This window comes from Lolium rigidum, chromosome 3, assembly GCF_022539505.1.
Source record: "Lolium rigidum isolate FL_2022 chromosome 3, APGP_CSIRO_Lrig_0.1, whole genome shotgun sequence".
Lineage (NCBI taxonomy): Eukaryota > Viridiplantae > Streptophyta > Magnoliopsida > Poales > Poaceae > Lolium > Lolium rigidum.
Window position 1 is genome coordinate 327,293,182 of NC_061510.1, and position 15,007 is coordinate 327,308,188.

Genomic DNA, 15,007 nt, shown 5'->3' on the forward strand with positions numbered 1-15,007 from the left:
ACTTATCTCTCAGCTCTGGGCCGACATTACGCGTCGAGACCCATTCGCGATCCAAATCCCGGGCCTGGTCGTGACCCGGCCCGCTGCAAAAGCCCAAACCATGCTGATAGCGAAATGTTTTGCGGCTGGGTTCCGTTTCGTGTACTAGTAGGGGACCCCCGTCGCTAGGTCGGTCGCCATTCGGTCCCCTTCCGCCTTCTGGAACGGCCTCGCTCGTCACCCCGCTCTCCACCCCCAGACCACACCACCACCGAAGAAGCTGCAATGGCGGCCTCCGACACCGAGGAGGGAGGCGCCCCCGCGGCGGGCGGAGCGGGGCAGGACGACGACGCGCCGGAGCCGCGGCCAGAGCTGGTGGCGGCGGGCGAGCGAACCGCCTCCGATGACGCTCCAGCGCCGCCCGACGCCTCCGACGACGAAGGCGGAGCGGGGGAGGACGACGCGTCCAGCCCGCCGCGAGGACCGGGGGCGGCCGGAGAGCAACCCGCCTCCGATCACGCCCCGGTGGCGCTCGCCGCCGAAGCCGAAGACGAAGCAGTCGAAGCGGAGCAGGACGACGCGCCCGAGTCGGAGGACGAGCAGGACGTGGAAGAGGAAGTGCAGGAGGAAGATGGCGACGCCACGGAGGAGGATGAGGACGGGGAGGAGGAGGACGACGAGGATGCCCCGACGCATCTCCCGTTCGCGCCCACGGGCGAAGAGGTACACGGCTTCGCCTCCCGCCTCCCTCCCCCTCTCGGTCCGCAGCGCGACGAGGGTTTCCGGGTTGCTTGTGCGGTTCCCATTTCCCCCGCCTCTCACGAGCATTCCGTCGAGCAGTTGGCGCCCGTCTCGAGGATGGCGGCCGTGCCGTGCTGTTAGGGGAAACTAGGCGTTCTGCACCCCTGGGTGACGAAGCGAGGATAGGCCACACTGGGATACTGTGCTCGATGGCCATGCTGGATGTTATTAGGTTGTATTCTCTTGCCATTTACTGGGTGCAGCGTGGATTTCTGGGGAGCATGAACTTGCGTTTACCCTTTTGTAAATTGGTCGTGCAATTTGACTGCTGTTGTTCACGTTCTCAAATCTGTCGCAAGCAATGAATCTGGCACTTCTATGTACGTAGTTTTAGCAGTTGGAGTTTTAGTTACCTTAAGCAACTACTTGCTCTGTTCCCCTGCCAAAAAAAGCAACTAATCGGAGTTTAGTCACCTTGTCATCAAGATTTCCATTTAGCCAATTATAGTAATATTGAGCTGTCTTCATGTTCAATCTTCCGGTTGTAATTATCTGCAGTTACCTGATGACACAACCACAGTTGATCCAAGCTATACCATCTCTCTTATAAGGAAGCTAATACCAAAGGGATCCGATCTGGTGAAAGAGTTCAGGTGAGTGGTACTTCCGGTTTTACTTCGCATTTAAGTTTGTTTAGCAGAGAAGGCGTTGTTTAAAACCACCTGGTTTTCCTAACAATGTCTACCTCGTGCCAAAAGTGACAAGAGTTCCAGTTCTGATGACGGGGAGTCAACGCTACCTGAGTATGAGGATCAGTGGGAAGAGTGTGGGTGCATTCTGTGGGACCTTGCAGCTAGTGAACCTCAAGCAGAACATATGGTACTTATCCTGATCATTCTGTTATATAAGGAGTATTTCTTCAATGTGTTCTTCATATGGAACGGGCTTGCTTTGCTATATGCCTATATGAAACTTCTTTATAGCTGCTCAGGTTTTTGCTAAGACATATTACTTTGTAGCAAGCATGATGCGTGAGAGGTTTTGATTCTCTTATCTCTGTCTGTACTGGCTTTAGACAAGCCTGTATTTTAATATGATGTGGTTGGATTGTTAGGTCAATTAGGAGAAGTGCATAAGCAGAAAAGGGAGTTGTTAACTTTTGATTTTCTCAGGCTTCCTTTTCTTTTGTAGTTCCTTCGTGCCTTTTACTTACTGCACTGAAAGAAAATTGATGAAGGGGGCATATGTTATCTCTCAGGCTCTGAATTTTAGTTTTTTTTTTTTTAATTTGTTCTAGAAAATTCTGCAGTATAACTTAGGAACCATATAAATTACTGCTGGTGACAACTACTTGTAAAGTTGTAATACATGTCTTATGCCATAATAACATGCTAATATCAGCAACTATTTTGAATGAAAGAATGGCTCCGTTGCAGTAAGTCAAAAGTAATTCTGCTAATTGATCTAACAGCAAGTCAAACATACAAAAGCAAAAGAAGGTTGAGATCATCACAGTCATGCAGATTTCTTTATACCTTAGTAAGTGTGCATCTTTGCTGCTAACAGCCTAATATGCACATATTTTTTAACTCGTGCAGATCGATAATTCTGTACTTGAAGTGCTTTTGGAAAACCTTCGAGTGGCAGATTCTTCTCGGGTGAAGGTAGAATGGAATTTTTCCTCTGCTGCTGCCTCCACTCATTCTGCTAAGAATGTCTTAAATATCTTGTTTATTTGAATTTTTGGTCTGTGCAGGAAGTTTGTCTTGGAATCATGGGAAACTTAGCTTGTCATGAATCTCTAGTTAACGCTATCTGTTTGGAGAAGGGTTTAATTACAACTGTTGTGAATCAACTGTTTCTAGATGATGTCAAATGCCTTTCTGAAGCATTCAGGTTGGATATGTTTGAGATTAAGTCTTCTATTTCATTTGCTGGACCAGAACATCTTTAGAACTATTTTCTTCGCTGTTTTCTTTATTAGTTCTCCAGCAAGCTGTTTATTATTCTAGAATTGCAAGCTATTTTTTGTCATGAAATTTAACTCTTATCATGTGAAATAGATCTGACAGTTCAGCTCAGTACACGCATAATTGCTATGTTGATAATATTATTTTATGTTGTTCTTGAATTTGTGCAGTGCTGTATTGATCAGATAACTTATGAATTCAGTTTCACCACATATAAATATGCAAATTCCCACATGCAAAATTACGGATGCTTACAACGTACGTGTATACATACAATTGCACATTCGCAACTGATCACCAGTCATTTAACTGCAGATGAAGTTTCTTGAACATACAGCTCTTTTGCACAAATATAACCATGTTAACAGTTTTAGTAGGTTGGTTTAATAATAATATGTGGGGATAAGAGCTAAGTAAATTTGGATTAGTTTTTATTGAGAACTTAAATTTCTATAGTTGACGGTCAAAACTTGGCGAAGCGGCTTTCTAATTGTTCAGACTTGCAGACAATGAGAACTTAGAGCTGAGAAGTTCTGTCTATGCTTATCTGGCTTGTTGTTTTGTGCCTCATTTGATTTTGTCATCCATCTGCGCTGGAGTATTAAATTTTGCTTGTGTTGGACTCTTGGTGGTTGTAAAAATGTTCTTAGCATGAAAAGATAGTTGCATGAGTATTGTTGCAAAAGATTGTCAGTTGTGTATCCTCATATCGTTTTTCTTAACATAGGTTGTTGGCTGCCGCTCTTCGGTGCAGTGCTTCTGTTTCTTGGGCTGAAGTTCTTTTACCTGATGAGATTCTTTCACGTATGCTATGGATAATTGGCAATACATCGGATTTGACATTACTTGAGAAGGTACTTTACTGAATTCGTATATGCAATCTAACTTGAATTTTAGTGACTTCTATTCTATTTTAAACTTGAAATTCGACATATATAGATACAATGTGGTTGTTTTATTCTTTTAACTTGAATTTTACATATGGACACAATGTGTTTCTTTTCTAAGATTTCGTGTGGCAAAAATTATTTTAATAATGGTACACATGATGGTTGGGTATGTGTCTTTCCTGCTTAGTTCTCTTACCAGTTCATCATTTAATGATGTGGTTTCAGGAAGTTCTTCATCGAATTCTTTCTATTTACTATTTCGTCACCCTAACACTTGTCAGTTGTAATGGTCCAGTTTTATGCATTGCTATATATCCAAGTTATCCAGCCAATGTTAAGAGTTGTCCTTTGATTCAGACTGAGTTCCTGTTTTTCTTCCATGGACTTTGCCAATAACTTGGTTCGCATTTGTGAAAATTCTTCTCTTAGGAGAATCTCTGAAGTTTTTGGTGGACATTCTTTTGGTAACAGTGAAGAGCCTTGAGAAACATGTGACTTCACATTGCATATTTACAATTTTATCAAATTTTAGTTTCAGAGATCTCATGGTCTTTTATCTAGCATCTATTTGCCTATTGATTTGGAATAACACTTACAGTATAGAGAAACCTTCTATTTTCATATACTTTTACTGTAAAGTTTTTGTTACCTCTTATTCTAATATGGTTCGGTTGCAATTGCAATTATCAGCCCAGACAAACTATCACAATTATGTTCATCTTATTATAATATAGTTCAGCTGCATCCCTTTGTATTTGCATATGTTCAATTGTTTGATTGTTTCATATGTGGATTACTGGGTGCAGAGCATTGACTTCATATCAACTGTCATTGATGCCCAAGATGTGATAGCTGCGCTTATCGACCCCATGCTTAAAGTGGGTTTAGTTGACCATGTTGTTGGGTTGCTAACAACTGAGATTGAAAAATCACCGGAAGAGAAGCTAGACAGGTATGGTGTATTTTTGAATTGAACTAACTTGAAATTCAGCAACATTTTCATTTCATAGAAGTTATCTGTTACATGTTAGGAACTATTCTAGTCAAGTATTTGGTAATCTTTCTGTAGTTTAAGAATTAAGAATGGCCAACTTTCATATCTAATGAATCTCATCAACCTCTAAACATTTAGGTTTGTGAACTTTTTAAGTAGGCCTTCTTGATTCACGTGATTCTAGAATGCAGCGGTAGGAAAAAGGTAGTATTGCAATGCCATACCGTCCTGATTCGTATAGGATTGAATACCTCATGAATTTTCCCTGCAAAAGAAAAGAATACCTCATGAATTTGCACCAAAGATTGTTTGATTGTACCATTGGAAAAACATAGGACCTTTCCAAGGGGTTGGACTCAATGGAAATTTGACTAAATCTAGTGCGAAGAAATGCTTAGAAAATATACAAATCCTGCGTAGCAAATAACTACATAGGAAATTCTTCTAAGGGCCTGTTTGGATAGGGACATTTTCTGGAGGTTTATGATATTCAGTTCGAATATGGGCAAAACCCAAGTGCCCAAAAAAATCTCTTTGTCCAAAGAACCCTAAAGTATTTGGATCCTCAAAAGTTACTTTTAAATCCATTATGTCAAAGAGAACATTTATTATACTCCATAAAAGGATATCGGAGATTTTTCTAAATTTGGATGTATCTATACTAAAAAGTGTCTAGATACATCTAAATTTACATGAACTTGCGGCATCCTTTTATGGACAGAGGTAGTACTTATCTGCCTTCTAGTGCAAATTTTAGGTCCTTCACAGTCTTCTGAGATGTTGCCTTTGATGTTTTCCAGTAATTTGGTCTGGGCGTTATATAGGTCTTATATTCGTGCTTCAGTTTTTGAATTTTGAATTAACAACCTGGGACAAAAATGCAATCGCTTTACCTTTTTCTCAACATTTTTCAGGCCTGGTTCTCTTGATATGATCCTTCGCTTCATGGAAGAATTATCAGCCATACACAGTGTTTCAGAAGTGATGTCGTCGAGTGACCGGCTGATGAAAGTGCTAGTTAGCATGATCAAGTCACCTGATAAGCATGAGGTGAGCATTGTGCTACCAGCATATTTGATCACCAGCCAATCTCTTAACATCCAAAAATTCTGGTTTGAAATATTTTGGAAGAAATGCATGGTGTTGCTGTCTCGTTGGTATTGAATTGTTTTGGCTTGGTTAACTCCTAACTTTTAAGAAACACGCAGTTCCAAATTTTCAACTATCAGCAAGTCGTGATTTTCTTATTTTGAAAATTTGAAGAAACACCCCTTACCTGTTTACTTTGTACATTTGACGAACTTAACCTTGCACTAATGCTTGTGGATCCCACCCAACAGCCTCGTCGGAGACCTAAATTTTTTTCACCTGAAAGTTCTGTAGATTCGTATGTACTAATGCAAGTCCAGCATGGTAAATATATTCTCACTCGCAAACTCTTCTTCAGTTTGCAAAGTATTGCGCTTCGGTGGTGATCATAATATCAAATATTTTGACCGATGGAAAGCATCTGGTGCCTATGCTATCCCATGGTAGGCACATTTTTCTTAGCAATCTATCAAATTTTCGAATCAACTTTTATTTCCTGAGAAGTGTGTTGTATGACTTGAAATCATGCTTCCAATTAGTTTACAGTTATCCTGTCTGTCAATTGTTTCAGATTTACCCTTCCTGGAGGGCCTGTTTGACATTCTTCCAGTGGTCCCTGATGATGATCAAGCTCGATATGCACTTTGGGGTACCTTACCACGTATCATGCCACGACGGCAAGAAACTGAGATGGATTCCTCATCCCTCGACCAGTTTGCGTCTCTCTTCTTAGGCAAGTTCACTCTCATCAAAGATGACCTCGAGAGTCATGTAATTGACGAAGAGAACTTATCATCTGAGGATGCTCTTGTGTTGGGATGGACATCCAAATGTGTATCCTTTTAAAACGAAAATATAATTTGCTATCGTAATGATCTTCATGGAGATCTTGATCTTATTCTATATTTACAAAAAAAGAAAAACACGCTTCAAACATGTTGCAATGCATTTTTGGCAGCACCATCGCATTGTTTTTCCTATGCTACAGAACTATTTGTAACAGCTCAGGTCAATCTCCTTCGTCATGGAGAAATGGATTGAGGAGAAGTCTTCGCAGAGCAAACAAGATGCTCCGCCGACTGGAAACTCCATTGACGATGCTCGGGAGGTGCTGAGTTACTGCCACAAGGCGCTCCACTGACTGGAAAAACTCTACTGACAAAAGCTTGCTGCAGTTTGTAATCAACACTGCTGACCTGAAATTACAATATGTGGCTACTGGGATTTGGGAACGGGAAGTCTGTTAGAACCTACTATCGTTGCACATAACAGTGATGCTGTAAAGGAATTATCGAATGGAGGGCATGGGGTGGGATACGATTCTTTTGGGGAAATCCGGTTGCCAAATTTGATAAGTTGCAAATTTGGCCTAAAGTTTTTCTTATGTCATTTTGATAGATGTAAACTAAGACATGGATCCAGATATGGTTTCCATCTGCCATTACATTTGAATGTCAGTTTTCTTTATCTGCACTTTGCTGTCGTCCATTTTGCTTCCCATACCGTACATCTATTCGCTGCCAAACAGGATTTGATTTCTTGAACTGTATTATGCCTGTTTTGGCGGTTTATTGCTTTTATTGTTGATGCCTTTTTGCCGATAATGTTTGGTTATGGTTCGGCAAAACTGAAATATGAACCAGGCCTTCAACCCACACGCTCTCTCTTCATTTTGTTTCGCGATCTCTTGTCCCAAATTTCACCTGTCTCTCTAGTCGTTCCTAGTCAAAGTAAAGCTTTGTCGTCTCACTTAAAGCCATGGTTTTTTTAGAAGTTTTCATGCACCAGTGCATTTATTAGTGGCTGCAATATTACTGTTTTTTACTGTAACGATTGTTTCAGGGAACTTTTAGTGCATCAAATACTACTGCCAATTGCCATAAATATTGGGCCTTACCGTCTGGGCTCGCGGACGCCCGTATCGGTTCTGTCAGCCCACACAGCTGCTATTTTCTAGACCCGCAAACCTCAAGGATTCCGTCTAGAAAAAAGGGAAGAAGGAAAACAGGTAAATGGAGGGACGCGCTCGTGGCGGCGCCGCGCCCCGGACCGCCATGGACTACACGCTCGCGGCGCTGAAGCTCTTCGGCTCCCAGCTCTCGGGCTCCACCACGGCGCCGGACTCCGAGGGATCCTCTGCCGCGCTGATGCTCTTCAACATCCGCTTCCAGCGCGCCTGGATCCAGGTCCCAGTTTCCCTTCCCTCGCCTCTTTCTTCCCCAATCCCCATTCCTCGCTCGGAGCTCTGACGACTTGCAGCGGCAGGCAGGGCGTGATCGTGCACGCGGACTACAGCGCCGACGACGGGACCCTGTTTCTGGATGACGGCTCCAGCGTCACCGAGCTCCTGCTCCAAGGCGACGATGCCAAGGGCCAGCCCTGGCGGCCAGGTTCGCACCCATCCTCTAAATTCTCTGTTATTCTGGTCTTGTCTTCTCCGTTTCTTGGAATACTATAAATTGCATATGTAGTTTTGCTGCTGTTGATCTGTAACTTTAGCTGCATTTCTCCTCAATAAAAATAACAAAAATCATAATTTCATTACTCTAGTTGTTGTGTTGTAGGAATGTATGTGTTGATAATTGGCGCATATATTGCACCGGACGGCAGTCGGCCCACAGTCAAGGTTCCATCCCTCCCCACAACACTCTCTTTGTGGTTTGTGCATACTTACCTGCTGACATGTGTTTTTTCACCCGTACACTAATAATTTGGTGTTTTCTTTCACTGTTTTCTGTATTGTTTGATGCAAAGTTCAGTTTTGGAATTATTTGAATACTTGAGAGAACACCTGCAGTTTCAGGTTGCCTAGCTGCTGGTTATACAAATTGAAAGGAAAAATATGTTCAAGTAGCACTCCTGATTTTAGGCTCAATATCCTAAAAACTGAATCAGCTTTTTGATACTCCCGCTGATTCATATTAATTGCCATTAATATGGATGTATCTAGAACTAAAATGTATCTAGATACATCCATACTAGAGTCAGCTAATATGGATCGGAGGGAGTACCATTGTGCTTGTTATTCTCCTGGTATTACATTATGAGAAGAGATATCTGATGTATGGAAGGTTTATGTTAACATGTAAATCTTTGATTCCAGTATCTTGTACATGTTGTAAAGAAGTAATGGAAAATATATGAGAGGGATTTTAGTCTCCATGCGTGATGCCCATCATGCCATTGGATGTGACTTGCTGTTCTGTCAGCGCGGCTTGCTGTGGCGTTTCCATGTGTCCCAGGCACCAGATGATTACAGCGTTGATGCTGCAACATAAAACTTCCAAGAAATACAAAGGGGGGAAACAATTTTGTTTAAATCCCCTTTTGTTTTAACTGTGTCGTTTGATTCTCCAGTGACTTGTTGGTTAGCTTGGATGACTGTTTTTGCCAAACCTCTAGTTGCCTGCTACCGTTAGTTTTCTCAATGCTAACCCATAAGCCAAGCTATGGTATCGACTTCTCTTTAACATCTGTGAACTTGATCGTTGCAGGTGCACAAGATAGTCGACCTCTCTGCGCAGCCAAACCGTGAAGCGATGTGGTATATGGAAGTAGCTGAGGCGTACGACTTCTTCTATGCATCTGCTGGCTCCACGTCATGAGCACATGCTCTGCTCCTTGGTCGCCTCTGATGCTTCGGTTCAGTTTAGCCTATGCATCCTTTGTTCCTGGAACATTTCCCTCTATTCGACTGTACCCCATGCATCAGTTTTTGGACATGGAATACCAGAGCTTTGCCACCAAATCCGTGACAAATTTGATTGGTGTGTAGAATAGTGGAGCTCCGTCTTTGCCAAATGCAGCAAGTGTGGGGGTTTGGGTAACTGTGGGTGGAGGGCGCGATAACCACTGAACATTTATGCAAAGGTTTTTTTCTGCAAAAAAATTCCACCGATCTGTTAATAATCATTGCAACAAAGTACAAAAAGGGCAAGCAAAGTTGGAAGAGAAAATCAAATTTTGGTACTCCCTGTCCCATAATTGAGGATCTTGATAGCATACTCGGCACAGTTAACACTTAATTACTTCATTTCTTCAGTGAATTTGCTGGCAAGCTCCACCACTGCACCATTCTACATCTTTCCCCCATTCACGGTGAAAGGAGGGCAATATATCTAGCATATAAATTTTTGATGGCTCCTCCCATTGTGTTTGCAGTATATGGGAGCGTTGCTCTTCAGTATTCAACCCCAACGACCATTCTTTCTCACGTTCCGCTCGGCAATGGTGTTGTGTGTCGCGGGTTCCTAATACTTTGGCAAGCTCTAGCTAGTTGGATTGGCTCAAGCATGCAAGAGTCTTGAAGCTCACTTTCCTCTAATTCCTTACAACCAAAATATAATCAGATAAGCATATTTTTAGTTTCTTGCATGCTACCTCCAGCAGCCTTTTTATGGGCTTGGTTGTTCATATCTAACATAAGTTGTTCACTCACGAGTGATGCATCAAAAATGCAATTTCGATGCCCCAACTTGCATGCATTTTGCAACGCTTGTGTTGATTTTGTTAGGTGTGCAGCGGGGATAGAGATTTGTAATAGAAAATCGTTGCATTTCATATATGAGGTAACACAACATTCTCAAGGCAAATCAAAATATTATCACAGACGGGCTGTGTGCATTATTCAATGAAGAGGCCAATGACATCTCATGATTTTCGGAAAAAATATGATATCCATGGATTGTTGTTAGAACAAATAGGACTGGATCTAATACACAAAATAAATGATAATAGGGCCAACTTTGTTGGTCAAAATTTGCATGTGTTCTGTGGAGCTCCCTTATGTCAGCGTAGACAAGCGCAAATAGGGAACCATTGAATTAGATGGATTTTAGTTTCTTAATTGTATCCTCCAGTGTAATTTTTTTGGCGGACTCCCAGTGTTATCCCCGCTAATTATCAGCAAATCATCAGTTCTTTCCTTCGTTTAGACGTGCAAAATTGCACACTCGCAAGTACAGCAGTTCAGTTCGCTCTTTAGCAGAGCGTTGGAAGAACATGCCCCGGTACGTACATCCGGCCTGAAACTGAAATGCCAGGTTAATTGAACTTCACAGATTCCTGTAGGCCATCAAGTATAGTTGACATACAGAATAGTTTCAGTACACGGTCCTCTTAGTTGTGGATCGTTAGGCCCTCCGGCTCTCCAATGGAACACAGGGCAAGTTGAGATGGCCTCGTCTACCGAGAATTTGCCCGTAGTTCTCACCAAGCTGCAAGATGGTACAGTCCGGCATGAATCTCCAAGGCAGTGCCAGCCATCTGTCAAGTTGGCGAACCCAAGCGCATAAAGATCGTCGGCGGCGAAGGCGATGATACACCGATCTTCTGGGAGATCCGCTGAAAGGGGAAAAAAAAGTCAGAGGCAGTACAAGATGCATCATTGGGCTGATAAAAGTAAGTTGATATTACCATTTAGGTGGCACATCATCACCCTATTCATCCAAACAACCGTCAAGTTAAAGTAAGCGAGGCACTTCGGCATTCAACCACAAGGACCATCCTCACGTGGCCATGTATACTAATTTTGGCACGGCTATGGTGTCATGTGCTGCGGGTTTGCTTCGCCAAGCTCTACCTAGCTGGGTCAGCTCGAGCATGCAAGAGTACCGGATCTCAGTTTCCTCTAATACCTTACGAACAAAAGATAATCAGATGAGCATATGAGTACATACATGGTTATCTGGTTGCATGCTACCTCGATCTAGCTGCCTATTTATGGGCTTATATGCAACATGAGTTGTTCACGACTCACAAGAGTTGTACATGCATAAAAAAAATGCAATTTTGATGTCACTAGTCACAGGTCATGCATTTTGCAACGTTTCTGTTGATTTTGTTAGTTGTGCAACGGAGATGAGATCTGCGATAGAATTAATGCGTGCATCCATCCGGTCTGAAATTGAAATGCCACGTTAACTGAACTTAACCGATCCATGTACGCCATCAGTTACAGGTGACACCCAGAATAATTTCAGTACACGGTTCTTCTTAGTGCATTGTATCATGTGCATTTCTCCTCAATAAAAAAATAACAAAATCAAATAAACTAAACAAGATGTATCATGTGCTCGTGTATGGAGTACTGTGCATTGTATTAGAGGCTGTTTACAACTAGACGACTCCATGGCTTAAATACCAGACCTGGTAAAGTAAGTGCTGCTGGAGTAGTATTTTCACGGGCTACAACGCTTTGTCAGTTCTTTACATGATTTCATTACTCTAGTTGATGGTCCTGTTTTGTGTTGTAGGGATGTATGTGTTGATAATTGGCGCATATATTGCACCGGACGGCAGTCGGCCCACAGTCAAGGTTCCATCCCGCCCACCCAACACTCTCTTTGCGCATACTTACCTGCCGACATGTGTTTTTTCGTCAGTACACTGATAATCTGGGGTTTTCGTTTACTGCTTTCTGTATTGTTTGATGCAAAGTTCAGTTTTGGAATTATTTGAATACTTGAGAGAACAGCTACAGTTTCAGGTTGCCTACCTATTGGTTGTACAAATTGAAAGGAAAAACATGTTCAAGGAGCACTCCTGATTTTAGGCTCCGTATCCTAAAAACTGAAGTAGATTTTTCATTGATGAAGTGTGCCAGTCCTAGATTTGTTGAAGTGTTTTTTTAATGTTGAATCAGCTTTTTGATAGTACCATTGTGCTTGTTATTCTCCTGGTATTACATTATCAGAAGAGATATCTGATGTACGGAAGGTTTACGTTAACATGTAAATTTTTGATTCCAGTATCTTGTACTCCCTCCATCCGGATATATTTGACGCGAAGGAAAGCTAGCTATCTAAGGATGTATGCATGTGCGCGCGTCAATTAAAGACGACCCGAGGTAGTACATGTTGTAAAGAAGTAACGGAAAATATATGAGAGGGATTTTAGTCTCCATGCGTGATGCCCATCATGCCATTGGATGTGCCTTGCCATTGTGTCAGCGTAGCTTGCTGTGGCTTTTCCATGTGTCCCAGGCACCGGATGATTACAGCGTTGATGCTGCAACATAAAACTTCCAAGAAATACAAAGGGGGGAAACAATTTTGTTTAGATCCCCTTTTGTTTTTGACTCTCCGTCATTTAATTCTCCAGTGACTTGCATCCTATTCCCTAAACTCTGCGTCCAGTTTCTTGCCATTTACCGTGACTTATGCACGTGAAGCAAATATACTGTTCTTTTTTGCCAAACCTCTAGTTGCCTGCTACCATTAGTATTCTCAATGCTAACCCATAAGCCAAGCTTTGGTATCGACTTCTCTTTAACATCTGTGAACTTGATCGTTGCAGGTGCACAAGATAGTCGACCTCTCTGCGCAGCCAAACCGTGAATTGATGTGGTATATGGAAGTAGCTGAGGCGTACGATTTCTTCTATGCGTCTGCTGGCTCCCCGTCATGAGCACATGCTCTGCTCCTTGGTTGCCAGTTGAGAGAGAGAGAGAGAGAGAGAGAGCGGACGGAGCCCCGCGGAGAGCTCGAGGTGAGAAACCCAATCCCGCCGCCGCCGTGCCGGCGTCGGCGTCCACCCACCCCCCCCTCGACGACGGCCATGGCATCACCGCCGTCTCTCCCCCCCCCCCCACCCCCACCCACCCCCTATCCCCTTCTCCTTCCCCGGAGGCCAGCCCGCGTGGCCGCAGCGACCGGTGGCGCGGGGGGCGCGGCTCCGATTCGGAGGATACCCCAAGGTCCTACCGGGATGCGCTCGCCGGCGAGCGTGCAGCGGCGCGCGCGGAGGTGCCGGAGTCGTCCAGGGCGAGGGAGATGCGGTCCATGGTCTGCCGCGAAGAGGAAAGCTTGGCCTTTGACGAGCTGGACGACGCCGATGATCCGCTCGAGGAGGAAGACGACGATGCGCCATGGGAGGAGCCCTCCCACGTCACCCGCAAGCGCGCCAGGGGTCGCCGCGGCGGGAGGAAGGTGGCAGCGAGGGCGGCGCATACTGGGTGTGTCGCCGGCGCCTATGATGATTTCCAAGGGCTGTGCTTGCTCTGCACGCGTCCAGGCCACCGCGCCGCCGCCTGCACCACGGGGCCGGTGTGCCTGCGCTGTGGGGAGGCCGGCCACATGGCTAGGGAGTGCGCCCTCCCCCGCCCGCCAAGGCCCAGCTCGCCGGCCGATGGAGATGAACCTGCGAGGAAGCGCGTCAACGATGGAGGGCACGCCCGTCACGTCGAGGATGGCGCCAGGGATCTCCGTGCGCGTGCGCCGGAGGGGCGCCAGGCTGCCATGGAACCGAGGGCAAGGGCCCCTGCGGTGCGTCCTCGCGAGGAAGATAGCCAAGGTAGGAGAAGGGGTGACGGCGCCGGCGACCTCCGTGCGCGTGCGCCGGATGGGCGCCAGGCTGCCATGGGTGCGCGTGCCTCGGCTCCGCTTGCACGCGATGGGCAGAGGAGGGTGGTGGCTCCGCGCCGGGTCGACACGCCGTTCCAGGCTGCGGAGGCGCCGCGCAGAGGGGCTGCACCATCGCTGGCCGCCATGAGGCGCCAGGAGGAAGTGCAGCAGCGTGGCGGGCTTGGGCATGATGCCACTCGCGCGGTGGCACCGGTGCGCGTGGGGGCTGACCGGGCTGTTGCACCAGTGCTACCGGCGGCCCGCCGCACAGGTGATGTCCTGCAGCCCCGCAGGGGTGCGGATGAGGGTGGCGCCGCTGAACCTGCGCACTGGCGGTCGGAGGGGAGCTCGCGCGGCGCCCAGCACGCGCGGTTTGCATCGTGCCCCGTTCGGCCGAGATAGACCACGAAGAAGAAGCACTCTCGAGGGCTTTGCTAGCTGTCATCGTCGGCGTGCGACGGGCGGTCACCACGGAGGAGGTGGCCCACGCGCTGGAGGACGTCCACGGGCTGCCGCCAGCAAGCTTCTCCGTTCACTGCCACAGACCCGAGGACTTCCTCATCTACTTCGCATCGGCGGCGGACAAGGATAGGGTGCTGGGCGAGGGGGTGCTGGAGTCGCCGTTCTTCCGGCTGCTCCTTTGGCCATGGTCGCGGCGCACACACGCGACCTCCGGCGGTCTGTGCGTGCACACGGAGGTGGAGATTGAGGGCATTCCGGCCAATGCCTGGAGCCTCGCCACGGCGGAGGCCGTGCTCGCTCCGGTGGCTTGGGTGGAGCGCCTCCATCCCCTGACGCGTAGCCGAGCTGACATGGGGATCTTCCGCCTCAGTGCATGGAGCCTCGATCCGGCGACGATACCGCGGGAGGTTGACCTGCATGTGGTTGAGCCGGACGATCCGCCGTCGTTGGAAGACATGGCGGCGCCGGCGCAGGCGGTGGTCCCGCCGCATATCAACACGTTGGCATATCCCCTCATCGTGCACGTGACACGAACGACCG

General features: G+C 45.9%; 2 protein-coding genes across 2 annotated transcripts; both read left to right on the forward strand.

Moving 5' to 3' along the window:
• The first annotated feature begins 264 nt into the window (after positions 1-264).
• LOC124697017 lies at positions 265-7,147 on the forward strand. The gene is made up of 11 exons (XM_047229662.1): positions 265-702; positions 1,279-1,373; positions 1,479-1,599; positions 2,319-2,384; positions 2,477-2,616; positions 3,418-3,544; positions 4,387-4,532; positions 5,489-5,624; positions 6,022-6,106; positions 6,235-6,497; positions 6,667-7,147. The coding sequence occupies exons 1-11, from the start codon at positions 265-267 to the stop codon at positions 6,802-6,804; spliced, it is 1,755 nt and encodes a 584-aa protein (XP_047085618.1). The 3' UTR covers positions 6,805-7,147.
• A 528-nt stretch (positions 7,148-7,675) lies between these two features.
• Positions 7,676-9,411, forward strand: LOC124700020. The gene is made up of 4 exons (XM_047232221.1): positions 7,676-7,849; positions 7,933-8,053; positions 8,228-8,289; positions 9,158-9,411. The coding sequence occupies exons 1-4, from the start codon at positions 7,676-7,678 to the stop codon at positions 9,266-9,268; spliced, it is 468 nt and encodes a 155-aa protein (XP_047088177.1). The 3' UTR covers positions 9,269-9,411.
• Positions 9,412-15,007: the final 5,596 nt, after the last annotated feature.

Coding starts and splice junctions, on each gene's coding strand:
- LOC124700020 (XM_047232221.1), top strand. CDS start 7,676: ATGGAGGGACGCGCTCGTGGCGGCGCCGCGCCCCGGACCGCCATGGAC. Junction 7,850..7,932: donor TCCAGCGCGCCTGGATCCAG/GTCCCAGTTTCC, acceptor AGCGGCAGGCAG/GGCGTGATCGTGCACGCGGA. Junction 8,290..9,157: donor GCAGTCGGCCCACAGTCAAG/GTTCCATCCCTC, acceptor TGATCGTTGCAG/GTGCACAAGATAGTCGACCT.
- LOC124697017 (XM_047229662.1), top strand. CDS start 265: ATGGCGGCCTCCGACACCGAGGAGGGAGGCGCCCCCGCGGCGGGCGGA. Junction 1,374..1,478: donor GATCTGGTGAAAGAGTTCAG/GTGAGTGGTACT, acceptor TCGTGCCAAAAG/TGACAAGAGTTCCAGTTCTG. Junction 6,107..6,234: donor GGTGCCTATGCTATCCCATG/GTAGGCACATTT, acceptor CAATTGTTTCAG/ATTTACCCTTCCTGGAGGGC.